The sequence below is a fragment of the Capra hircus genome, chromosome 8 (assembly GCF_001704415.2).
Source record: "Capra hircus breed San Clemente chromosome 8, ASM170441v1, whole genome shotgun sequence".
Taxonomy (NCBI): Eukaryota; Metazoa; Chordata; class Mammalia; order Artiodactyla; family Bovidae; genus Capra; species Capra hircus.
This window is the reverse complement of record NC_030815.1, coordinates 29,259,734-29,272,898: the sequence shown is the minus strand read 5'-3', so window position 1 is coordinate 29,272,898 and position 13,165 is coordinate 29,259,734. Positions and strand designations below refer to the sequence as shown.

Genomic DNA, 13,165 nt, shown 5'->3' with positions numbered 1-13,165 from the left:
TTTATGTGCTGTTGAGTCCCATCCTGCAAATGGTCTGCTTAATTAATTCAACAGAAGCTTACTATCAGGACTTCCCTGGTGGCCCAGTGGCTAAGACTCTGTACTCCCAATTCAGGGGACCTGGGTTCAATCCTTGGTCGAAGAACTAGATCCCGCATGCTGCATCTGAGGGTTCGCCTGCCGCAACTAAAGATCCTGCGTGTTGCAACAAAGACCTGGTGCAGCCAAATAAATACAAAATAAATTTTTTTTTAAAAAAGAGAAAAGCTTATTATCTTACAGCATTCTCCCTCATCCCTAAAGAGTATGTTTTAGCATTTCCAAAGCGAAAAGAATAACAACTTTCAACCTTTTCAACAACAAAATTTCTTTGTGTTATTTTAAATTTTTAAAAAATATATTCATTTATATTTCCTTTATCATTCAGTTCAGTTCAGTTCAGTCACTCAGTCGTGTCCGACTCTTTTCGACCCCATGAATCTCAGCACGCCAGGCCTCCCTGTCCATCACCAACTCCCAGAGTTCACTCAAACTCACATCCATCTAGTTGGTGATGCCATCCAGCCATCTCATCCTCTGTCGTCCCCTTCTCCTCCAGCCCCCAATCCCTCCCAGCATCAGTCTTTTCCAGTGAGTCAACTCTTCGCATGAGGTGGCCAAAGTACTGGAGTTTCAGCTTTAGCATCATTCCTTCCAGAGAAATCCCAGGACTGACCTCCTTTAGAAAGGAATGGTTGGATCTCCTTGCAGTCCCTCTGTCATTACTGTATTGGAAATCTTTTCCCTTTCAAATTCTGTTTTTAGGTAATCATTCAATTCCTGGAGATAAAACTAGAGTTGGTGCATTGATTTGTAAAATTTTCCTTAAAGCATAAAACCTTGACAGTTAAAGTAACCTGTGCAGCCATATTGCAGACAAGGCTGGATTTTTAATGGGCTTTTTGAAATACTGAAAATAACACATGAATTGGCTACTCTTGTAAACCAGGCGAAACAAGTGAGGAACCCAAGGATCAAATCATAACTGATGGAATTTCAAGTCTAAAGGATGGAAGGGAGAAAGGAAAGGAGGGAAGGAAGAAGAGAGGGCGAGAAGATGGGAGAGGTTTATAGCAGTGCACTTCTGCTGTAAAAGTTCGTCCCGATAAAGCCTGATAGAAATGCTTTACCTTTTCCCATATCCTTGATGGTGATGTGACAGTCAAATGCCGGCGACCTATTGTCACCATCCCAGAGGTGGAAGGTGAAGCTGTCTTGGTTCTTGGAGTCCATGGCCCCGGTGTGTGTATATCTCAGCAAGTTCAAATCCACTTCTTCCTGAGTGCATTTCATGCCAGGGTACAGAGGGACCCAGTCCCTCCCTATCTGAAAGATACCAGAATTAGTCAGCTGCCCAGGTTTCCCCCTCCTCCCAAGGTGTGTTAGTGAACATCTTCCATATCCTCTGAAAACGTCCAAGATAAATGATATTTTAGGGAAATCCCAGATTCAATTATTTTGCCATTCTACCTCATATTTTTCATTGAAATAAATGTATTAAAATAATTTCAAACCTTAGGAAAAACAACTAGCTGTAAGCAAAGAGTTTTTTACAAAGTCATGCAATTCAACTGCAGTACTACTAAGGTATTTATCATAAGCTAGCATAGCTGATTAAATATTTCAATTGAGAGCAGGTGGGTAATTGAGCTGTTGGAATTGATTCTTTAAAAATTAAATGTGTTTCACTTGGGATTTCCTTTTTTCTTTTTAGATCATATCATTGTTCAACTAATAAAATCTGTATTTCAAACCAGTTTGTCACTGGAGTTATCTGAAGTAGATAAAACACAAATAGAATGGGTGTATTTACTTTCTCTATGTTTTTCAGGTTTCCTAAAGACCAAAGAAAATGATCAAAATTTCTATTATTCCCTACATTTATATCCTGAGTCAGCACAAAAATAACTATAAATATCATATATATATTGTTAATTATACTGTTCTAAAAATAACCCAGCATTAGTTAAGCATATATTCTATACAGAACTCAGTGCAGAAATTGTGGCATTTTCAATGAAAAGAGGTCTTTATGCTGAGGGAGAACTAACAACTGAGAGTATTAGAAAATAACAATAAATCTGTCTCTGATTAGTAATTCTGTTGTTATTCTCTTAAGATGTATAGCTTTCCCTAAGAGTGGCTTGTAAAAGTCATCTGACATAATTCAAGAAAAATGTCATCTTAAAAATTTATTGTATGATATTATCAAGTGCTTTTCCTATGTTTTAAGAGACTATAACAGAAATTTCAACATTTGTTTTTTATTTCCTTTGACGCATTATTTCACATGCCCTCCCCTCCCCCTCACCGTGCTTCCACTTCCTTTTGTCACTCTATCTGATAAAGTTCCCTCCTCTTTAATGTTTATGCCAAGCTGATGTATGCTCGGCCCCAGTTCTCACTGGGTGAAAGTTAATTATATTCTAATAATTAAGTTCATTGTTTGTTTGCATTATAAGGTCCATTTGAAAATTTAATTTTTAAAGCAGACACTCTTTCAGGTTTTAAACCAGACAGCCTATAATCTAGTTAACTTTTTTCTTTATAGTCTTTTCCCAGAAGAAGATACATTTCGCTTTCCCTCATCTCCAATTCCCTACTTGCATTGCCAAGTGTGAGCTTTGACTTGACAAAATCCATCTGCAAGCCTCCAAAGAGGAAGAAAATGAGAGTTGGACTCAAGGTGGGTAAAATGCAAGAAAGTCAACAAGAAAACAAAGATGCATGAGAAAGTCCAGGAGGCCAGCTCCCTGGTCTTGGAGAGACTTGGAGAACCCCTAGGGAGCTGGGAGAGAACTCTATGGTGCCGTATTGGGAACCTGGACCCATCTGGATTTTTACATAACCAAAAACACTCTCGCTCCCATGCCACCCAAATGTGTGAGCTCTCACTGCATTTCTGCTTCATTACTCTCTGAAATGAAATAAGGCCACAGCTGCACCTCAGTTTAAATCAGTGATTTCTCTTCACTTCGATTCTCTATGGTGCCCACAATCTAAGACAATCAAGCTGTTACCCACAGAATAAATCCTTGCTGCTATTCTCAGGCTGTGCCTACATTTTATTAAAAGTTAAGCATTCAAACAATCACATAGACATTTTGATGAGTTACTCGAGTGACCTTCTCAGGTGACAGATCTATAATTTGTATTGAGTTGATCCTTGGGCATCACATACAAAGTCTGAACTAGTCTGGTGAGCACCATTTGTTAACGGACTATCTTTTCTCCACTGCTTGGTCAAAATCAGTTTGCCATACCTGTGTGGGTCTATTTCTGATTCCCTGGTGGCTAAGACGGTAAAGAGTCTGGGAGTGTGGGAGACCGAGTTCAATCCCTGGGTCGCAAAGACCCCCTGGAGAAGGAAATGGCAACCCACCCCAGTATTCTTGACTGGAGAATTCCATGGATGGAGGAGCCTGGCGGGCTACATGTAGTTCATAGGGTCACAGTCAGACACAACTGACAGACTTCACTTTTACTTTCATTCTGTTCCATTGATCTATTTGTTTATTCCTGTACCAAACATACACTGTCTGGGTTAGGTTACTATAGGTATAAAGTCAGTCTTGAAGTCAGTTAGTATCACTCCTTCAATCTCATTCTTCTATATTGTGTTAGCTATTCTGGGTATTTTGCCTCTCCAGATAAGCTTTAGAATCAGTTTGTTGATATTCACAAGTGCTCTAAAAAATAAAGCCTATTTTTTAAAATAAAAATCTGATGGAAATAAAGATATTTCAAAGTATGCCTGATTCTCATCAGAAACTAGACAACTTGCTTTCCCCAGTAACTTCCTATCTTCCAGTTTAGGTACAATCCTAAGGAGAAATGAGCAGTGAAAAACCTTGATTTTGGTTGAATTTATCCTGAGATGAGTAAGTAAATTTAGAATAGTGTGAGTTCCCTCCAAAGTAGTAAAATTAAAATTTCTACTTTGGGGCAAAACATGATTATGACAGAATACATTCAGTTATGCAAATCTGTGCATTGTAAAAATTTAAACCGGTTACAGTCAATCTGAAAAATAAAAAAAGGTGGTCAACCTTAAGTTGAAGTTGCCCATTTTGGGGAAGTCTTTCAAATAAATAGTAAATCTTCTCCCTGGGTGAGTCTTCATCTATGGCTGAGAGAACAGCACTAGAAATAATCCGAGTTTCACCCATATTCATTGTAATTTCAGCCTTCCTGTAAAAAAGAAGATATCTGGGTTGATACTGAAACAGAAGACATTGCTTTAACAGGGGACACTCATAATGACTATTACAGTGCTCAACCTTCAAAAATTAGAGGATGATTTTCAGTCTCCAAAGTACTAAAAATGATGAGTCAGTCTTGTGAATTAAGCTCTCATTTCACCTTACCTGTGAAAGTCCTGAAAATATTTAGCCAGGATTGATGAGTATGGCATGAGGTAATTACCTACTCCTGTTCATATGTATAGAACTTTATAATTTATATTATAATTTTATATTAAATTTATTTTATATATTTTTATAAAATAAGTTTATTTGTTTATATAATTTTATATTAACTTTATAATTTTATATTAAAACATTTTATAAACTGATATTTTTCCAAAATTTTATTCAGTATGAATACAACAACAGCTCCCTGAAGTAAGTGGGCTAGGTATTCTCCTTCTAATTTTACAGACAGAAACTTAAAAAGATGAAATGACTTACTCACAGGTATTCTGGTACATTTTATGATAGACCATTATGAATTTGGTGATATTTAGGCAATCTGTAGCCCTCTACATTACTCTTTCTCCTTGACAATCTTCTGGGTAACTGGCACTGTTTTCACAGCAATTCATCTTTCCCAAGTGCCACAGCTGCCTGGTCAACTCCTGGCATCTTGAAGAGAAGGCTGGGGCACGGAGCAGCTGCTACTTCTACCATAGAAACTGCTGCTGTGGTTTTATGTGTCCTGTAAAGGGTGACTGGCTTCATAGCCAATATTGCCATTTTCCCTGGTCTCACCAAAGTAAGGAAGGGATTTCTTTCCACCTGTTGTTTTCTGTTCTTGGTTTTGGTCATCACACAAGAACTAACTGTGACACTTTGTTCCTGAGAAAAACTGGGAAGTTTCCTTGGGATTGAGATCAAGGACATTTTTGTAGCAAACTGACCATTCTCAACAGCTTTCCAGTCCTCTGCTGAGAAGTCAGGGCCCAAACACCTCAATTCTAGGTGTCAAGGCCCAAACACCTCAACCTTACTAGGTTTCTCTTGCATTCTCAGAACTGACATCTTCCCTGGTAGTAGGAGGCAACTTTTGCTCTCCTCTTTACAAGAGACTATAACACCATTGAGGTAGGAGATAGATAGGCCCCTGGGCTGAACAGCTGCTGTTTGTCAAGTGGAGTAAAATTGCAGCTTTGTTCTCACCCAGACACTCCAAGGACAAAGCTAATGGCAGAAGCTGAGCCCTGCTGAAGTCAAGAGACAAGAGGACCAATCCTGAGGTCAAGGAAAACTTCTCTGTCTGCACAAACGCAGGAAGACTCCTTGGTGGTCAAAAGGCCGGGGGCGCCACCTATGTGAACATGTACTCACAAGCGTCTGCAGTGGAATCCAACTTAGTAAAAAGGTGCACACACATGTTGGGGAGAATCCTTGAACAGGTCACATATAGGAAAAGAAACAAGATAATTGGCCAAAGGTAAACAAAGATCTGGAAGCACTGTCTTATGTAAGCAATTTAAATCACCTCTTTACTGCACTCCTCCTCATTAGGGCGGACACATACTCTTTCTCTCCAGGTGTGTATTTCTGCCTTGCTTCACTCTTAAACACACAAAATGATTCTCTATGTGCTCTCCCATATGCTATGCTGCGTCTCTGATAATAAACTTTGTACCTGTTTTTACAGTTTTGGCCTCCTTAAGAAATGCATTTTTCAATGAGGATAAGAGCCAGAGTCACTTTGCTTCTAGCCTCTAGACCCTTGTTGTCTAGTGGCAAGGATTCTTCATTTTCATCCAGGCTACCCAGGTTCAATTCTGGGGCAAGGGACTAAGATCTTTCTTCAGGAACACTCAATGCTGTCTCTCCAGGATCAACATCATTCTAGGAGGCTAGAATGCTGGTTTGGGACTTATGGAGATTGGTGGTGATTTAATTTTTTATTTTTGGCCTCACTTCTTGTGGGTCTTAGTTCCCTGACCAGGTATTGAATTCCAGCCTCTGGCAGTGAGTGCATGGAGTCCTAACCATTGGACCACCAGGGAATTCCCAGTGGTGTTTTTAATAGAAATAGATGAACTGAAACAGGAAGCCAATACAAGGAAGATGATAAGGAGCCTGGTAGAAAGAAATGGTCAGAAAATGAGGGTTCAAGAGAAAAGAAAGTGTGTCACAGTGTGTTACCCTGAAACGGACAAAGGCTTAGTGTAGGTAATTTTTTGGGAAGTGAGCTCAGGACCAAGTGAGAGGGAGGGGAGGAGGAGAGGGCAACAACATAGCAGTAAAGATTGCTACGGGACTCAGTCCTACTGGGGATCTGTTGAAGAGCCACGTTAAACATGCCACAAATTTTAGCTCTGAAGGATGGGAGGCTGGGACCCTTACATTATCTACTACCTCTCATAGATGGAGAACGCCCTCAGAGTGTTATCCCCTGTGCCAGGACAGGGGCTGAGTGAGCCACTGCTGCCCAGAGGCAGAAAAGCAGAGCACTGCAGGTACTTCAGTAGGTATGGACAGGTGTAGGGCATATTCCATCACTAGAATCAAATGTAGGCTAAGGGGGTTCAACCCCACGAGCCCAAACCACCTACTATAGCATCTAAAAAGAATACCAAAGAAATGGTGTCAAATGCACTAACAAGGTCCAGCCAGATGAGAAAAGCCATTAGATTTGGTGGGAAAGCCATCAGATTTGGAGACAATGAGCAGAAACGGAAGAAGCAAGCACAAGCTATTTCTTCAAACAGTTTGGCACTGAAGTGAATGAGGGACTGAGCCATCATTGCAGTCTAAAATGAAGATACCTGCTAGCAATAATGATAATAACTGACACTTATGAGAACTTACTATGTACTAACCAGTCTTTCAAATACTTTTACATATTTTAATTCATTGAACCCCTTCAACAACCACATGAAAAAGATACCGTTATTACCCTCATTTACAAAGAGGTTGACAAAGAGGTAGCAAGAGGTTAAGTAATATATTCAATATCAAATCAGGGCTTTCCTGGTGGCTTAAATGGTAAAGAATCTGCCTGTAGTATGGGAGACCTGAGCTTGATCACTGGGTCAGGAAGATCCCCTGGAGATGAGAATGGCTACCCACTCCAGTATTCTTGCCTGGAGAATTCCATGAACAGAGGATCCTGGCGGGCTACAGGCCATAGTCACAAAGAGTTGAACATGACTGAAGGACTAGAACTTTCACATTCTTTTTCCCTCAAGATCACACTACCCATAAGTGCCTGAATCAAGACAGTTTGGCTCCAGAATTTGCTCCCTTCACTATTAACTGTATCCCTGTGTCTTGTTAGCAGAAGGAATGAAAAGGGAAGAGATGGGAGATGCAGTTTGAGAAAAAATAATAGAGCATGTTCTGAGAGAAAGCAAGAGGTGATATGCTCAAGGACACATACGGAAGGGAAAAGAACAGAAGGGAAAAAAGGAGAGATTTCAAAGCAGAGCTGAAGGAGCTTTGGTGATTCTGTAGATGAAGCTATGCCGGGATGTTTAACGGCAAGAACCTAGCAAGAAATAGTAAGTCAGATAAGACTGAATGAGTGCCTTAAGTCATTTTACTTTTCTGGTCTCAGTTATCTTAATGAATAAAACAATAGCTACTTCACACGATTTTGGTGGGGATTTAACTAAATATATGTGAAAAAATCCAGCACACTGTTGTATAGAAAGCATTTAATAAACATCATTTTTCACCACTCTCCCTCTTTCTTAGATAAAGTGAGGTCATCAGAAAGGAGGCTCTTTACTACCAAAATATCTTTCAAATTTTCAGTTTTATAAATCAAGATTATACTAATCTAACATCCAGTGAGAAAATAAGGAAATAGTATGTGTATTGCTGATTCGTTTTGCTGTACAGTAGAAAGTAGTTTTAGTCACTCAGTCATACTTGACTCTTTGTGATCCCATGGACTGTAGACTGCCAGGCTCCTCTGTCCATGGTATTCTCCAGTTAAGAATATTGGAGTGGGTAGTCATTCCCTTCTCCAGGGGATCTTCCCAACCCAGGAATCAAACCTAGGTGTCCTGTAGGCAGATTCTTTACCACCTGAGCCACCAGGGAACACAACAGTGTAAAGGAACTATAATCCAATAAAAATAAATTTAAACAAATAAAACAAGGAAAAACATTTCAAAAGAAAGATGAGTTATAAACCCAGAAATCAACACGATTTGAAAAAATTTTTAATTTTTATAAATACACAAATCCTAAGGACATACACACAAAAATTTCCTATAGAATACTCTTAGCCGATCTGATGTCTGAGATGCAACTCTCCAAAAATTATCTCCAGCATTTCCCATAATGGTTTCCAAGGACCTCAGTGGCCATAAGGAAACAGCAAGATAAGGAAGGGATTTGTTTCTTTTCTGTAAAGTGGAGGAGATTTTGGGAGTTTACACCTTTTTAAGAAGTTGTTCACTTCCTAATAAAAACTTAGACTGTCTACTCAATGGCCATCATGCTACACCATTGACATGGTCAAAGAGGTACCAAGAAGCACACAACTCCCTCGATCTAGGACCTTAGAAGAGTTGAGTTTCCTAAAGTTTTGACCTTGGACAGTTCTCTACAGTTGCCAATGATATGAGAAATGGCTGGAACTAAAGAAATATAACTGATGAAAATTCTGTAGCTATGATCAAAGTGATCAGCTCCTGAGAAAGTTTGCAATGAATAATATCAGTACAGAATTTTTAAAAGGTGATCATCTTGACCTCAGGTGGCAACAGGGTATTGATCCCTATGGAACACAGAAGAGGACGGGAGGACAATGAAATATGAAAATGAAAAAAATCATGGCAATATATTCCCCTCAGCCACTCTTAGCTCAAAGATTAATCAAATCCACAGTAAGGACTGTCTTCAGTTGTATGATCACACTTTAGTTGAATTTATTTATTAATTACTCTCTGGTGTGTGTGTACGTGTATACGTGCATGTGCTTAAATATTTAGTACGCTGTTCATTCCGTATTGTATGTATGGTCATTCTGAATTACTGACAACTAAATAGAACTTTTAGAGGAAAACCAAATAATTAAAAGGCTAATTTGAGAAATTTTAAGGAGGAGTTATGTTAACTAACATTTGCACTGAAGGTTCTAGGTGCTTAAGTCTGTGGGAAAGTTGCAACAGGCAGGAGTTGTTAAAGACTTCTCTCTGGAGGAAATACATTACACTTGCATCTAGTATTCCAGACCTTAGAACTTCATACAGAATCCCAAATGGACTCTTTTCAGGTAACTTACTTGCTCAGCATTGGTTTCTCATCATTAACTGGGGTGACCTCTACAAAAATGGTTTTAAGTATCTTATGTTTCCCGTCTGACACCTGGATTGTAAAGTCATCAGTCAGACTCTCTGAATCATCGTGCACGTACATCAGCCTCATTCCTGGACAAAGGGGAAAAAGAAAAAGTAAATCTTTCTTACGATTAAACCATTTCAAAATCCGTCATAAATAATTTGTTTTAATTTCCAAGGCATTGCTATTAGCATGAGCTCATTAATCAGCACAGTAAGGTAAAATCAAACTATTTTATAAAGTAGGAGTACCCCCCTAGTTCATTAAAAGTTCCTATTTAAATAAGTTAGTATTTGATAAAGGTCTTACTTAAAGTCATTGAGAAAAAATATATTATTCAATAAACTGAAAGAGAACAATGGTGACAGGGTATTTAAATGAAACAAAAAATTAGTTCATTAGTTACAGGAATTTGTATTTAGATCCCTACCTCAAGCCAACAATCAAAATAAATTTTAGGTGAATCAAAATTTAAGTAAAAAACTATTTTTAAAGCCTGTATAACATTCACATGGAAAAAATGGAACTTTCATATGCAGCTGGTAGAAAAGGAAAATGCTGCAGCTACTTTTGGAAAACAGTTTGACAGAGTTTTAGGTTTGATCCCTGGGTCAGGAAGATCCCCTGGAGAAGGAAACAGCAATACACTCTAGTATTCTTGCCTGAAAAATCACATGGATAGAGGAGCCTGGCAAGGTACACTTCATAGGGTCACAAAGAGCCGGATACATCTGAGCACATGAGCAAATGGGATAAGATCAATTTTTCAAAAAGAGTAATGAAAAAATCCTTTAGTCTGCTATTTCAATCTGTCATTTCCTTAAAGAGCAAATTATCACCTCAGAGAATAATGAGTTACTATAGGTTGTTCTATATTTGTCTCAAATGTGGAGGTTTTGACAGACAAATCTCTTCAAATTTAGTTCCATAATCTTGATTGTTTTAAAAAGGAATTTTTTATTATGTGATTAAAACCTTGGAGTAAAATACCAAAATTCACAAATATTATTTTGCTGATACTCTTAAGGTGAAAGAAAATTACCCACTGTGTCTAGCTGAGACTTCATGTTCTACATTAATCCAGAGCCCAGAGAAAACCCTTGAGGGATAAATGAATACAGGCGAAGGCCATTTCTTCAGTTCCTCTTTCTGTGATTTATTACTGTCTTTTCTGGGTTAAATTATTAAATCAATAACAACAAACAAATTGAAATGACATACCATTCTTGAGAAGTTCCATGGAAAAGTTGTAGACAAGTTCATGCTTCTGGCCGGGGTTGGCTGATTGCTTATATTGAAAAAAGTTTCTGCTAAATGCCTTGTTGATGAGGAGGCCATGACGTGGTTTGTGAGTGATACTGAACAGCAAGGGGTTCTTGGGAATGTCCTGGTCAGTAGCACTGATGATGGAAGAATCCAGCTCTCTCATCTGACCCTCACAGACCTAAACAAAGACAAGAAAAGCCAGCTGCATGTGAAATGAAACCTTTCTTTTGGCAAAAAGCTCAAAAAATAATTTTAAGAGATCCTCACAAAGTTTCCATGAGGTTTGTGTGTAATGAGTCCTGAAAAGAAATTGCTAGTTTAACATGACCTTAGAAGACAATAAGAAATCTACTTACCTTTCTCATGTGTTTTTCTGAAGATTTCAAAGCACTTTATCCATTTCCATGAAGGACTAAGGATATATATAAACATATATATATAAAATATGTAATCTCATATATATGATTCATAATTCAAAGATCAGGGAGTAAAGCAGTCAAAAAGATGCTTGCCTTCTGGAAGTCACAGAGTTCAGTTGTAAAACGGTGTAGACCCTGGCTGTCCTAACTTGCCATTTTAACCTCTGTACCTTGCTGCTCTCACAGTTCTTTTTTCCTGTTTTACAAATGGCATAAATATCTGCTATACACACTGGGGGATGTTAGGTGTTGTTAATTTTTGTCATTGCAGCAAACACTGCTATATCTCAATTACAGTCAACCACAGTTGAGAGGATGCTCCTGGATACACAAGAGTATATATTTTAATGCTGGGTCCCCGATCTCTTCTCTGTCCTCACACCACTAATTTGCCTGAACAACCCCCCATCCCACTTCAAGTTTCATAATCCTTTAAGCATCAAGAGAACTGAATGTTTTTCATTTCATGTAGGATCTAGTTATTTAGAAACATTTGTACCATTAACATGGTACTTGGTCATCTTCATCTTCTTTTTCTCATAGCAAGGGAACAAAAAAGTATTTCTGATTCCTACTGTGAAATACAGCAAGATCTAAATAATATGAGTATGTAAGTTTAGTATGTGCTTATTGGGCACGTACAGAATCACTGTAAGAATATGAATATTCTAAAGAATCAAAGTCCAAATGAGACTGTGATGGCCTGCTCATCATTAATTATAAGACAAGGAAAAAATATCTAGCACTACTAAATACAGATAAACAAGAAGCAGGAACGGGTGGAGGAATCCAAGAATGTCTTTGTGGCTGAGTGGGCATTTTATGTTTGAAGAAGACATGGGCTTTAGACTTGTGAAAATACTCTCTCTTCAGCCTCTCTTAAGGACTTTGAAAAGAGCCTTCCTACAATTACTTGCATGTACATAACAAGAATCATAATATCTGACATTTAGGCTAAAATTATGCTGGTTCCCTTTTATCTGGCCAACATATTAAAAACTGAGATGGCATAATAATTTAATGCATGGTGATAGAAGTAGGGAATCATCTTTGATAGTAACTTGCATTTATCTCCAAAAAGTTTAATAAAGCAACCTAAAAAAGATGTTCTAATCATCTTTCTTTATAAATCTCAGGACTCCTGGCTCACTGTATGGCAGCCTTTCCCATTTACAAAATGGTAAATTCATGCACAAGATAACTGGGAAATTTTATCAAAAAAATGTGAGATTCTTCTTTGCACGTTCAATAATTTATTGAGATTATAAATAAAAGGTTTAGATAAATAGACATAAAACACAGAAACTCACTAGTAGACAGCTTTGAAATAGATTATAATAACTTTAAAATCTCAATTTTTTTGTGCTACAAGTTACAGCACAACTTGATGGAAGCCCAGCTAGCTATAAAATAAATACACTTTTCCACAAGAAAGCAAAATACATATGACTATTTTACAAGATCACTTGAAGCTTAAAGCCAGCTCTGCCAATAACACATGGGGCTCCATATTTGTTACTCTTCAACAGCCTCTGTAAGCAATTCACAGGGGAGAAAAAAGGCATGATTACTTTCAGAGAAGAGCAAGAGACAAATTCCCAGTGGCCTAATTATTTCAGAAACTCCAACCCTAGACAGATACAAGACAATAGAGGTAGGTATAGAAGGAGTCATTTGTAATTTCTTCTCTCTCTCGTAATTACTGAAGTGCTCTTCGGAGAAATCCATGTGCCAACAGAGGAGGAATGGCAGGAGCTGGCTTTTAAGTCTTATTCTGAGACTTTTAAATCTCTTCCTTTTAAGTCTTATATACCATTAAGACTTAGCAGAAAATTAAAATCAAATAAAGACTTTTTACATTTAGAATTTGATAATTTTCAGTGAAAAATAAGGCAAAATAATGGTTTCAAAGCA

At 38.0% G+C, this 13,165-nt stretch overlaps 1 protein-coding gene across 1 annotated transcript in view; it reads right to left on the bottom strand.

Moving 5' to 3' along the window:
• Positions 1-13,165, bottom strand: part of FREM1 (FRAS1 related extracellular matrix 1) — a 179,345-nt gene that overhangs the window by 57,467 nt on the left and 108,713 nt on the right. Inside the window, exons 20-23 of the mRNA XM_013965901.2 lie at positions 10,788-11,010; positions 9,511-9,655; positions 4,089-4,230; positions 1,170-1,365 (exon numbers count right to left, since the gene is read on the bottom strand). Coding sequence (XP_013821355.2) covers positions 1,170-1,365; positions 4,089-4,230; positions 9,511-9,655; positions 10,788-11,010 — 706 coding nt within the window. The remainder of the gene's footprint in view (positions 1-1,169; positions 1,366-4,088; positions 4,231-9,510; positions 9,656-10,787; positions 11,011-13,165) is intronic.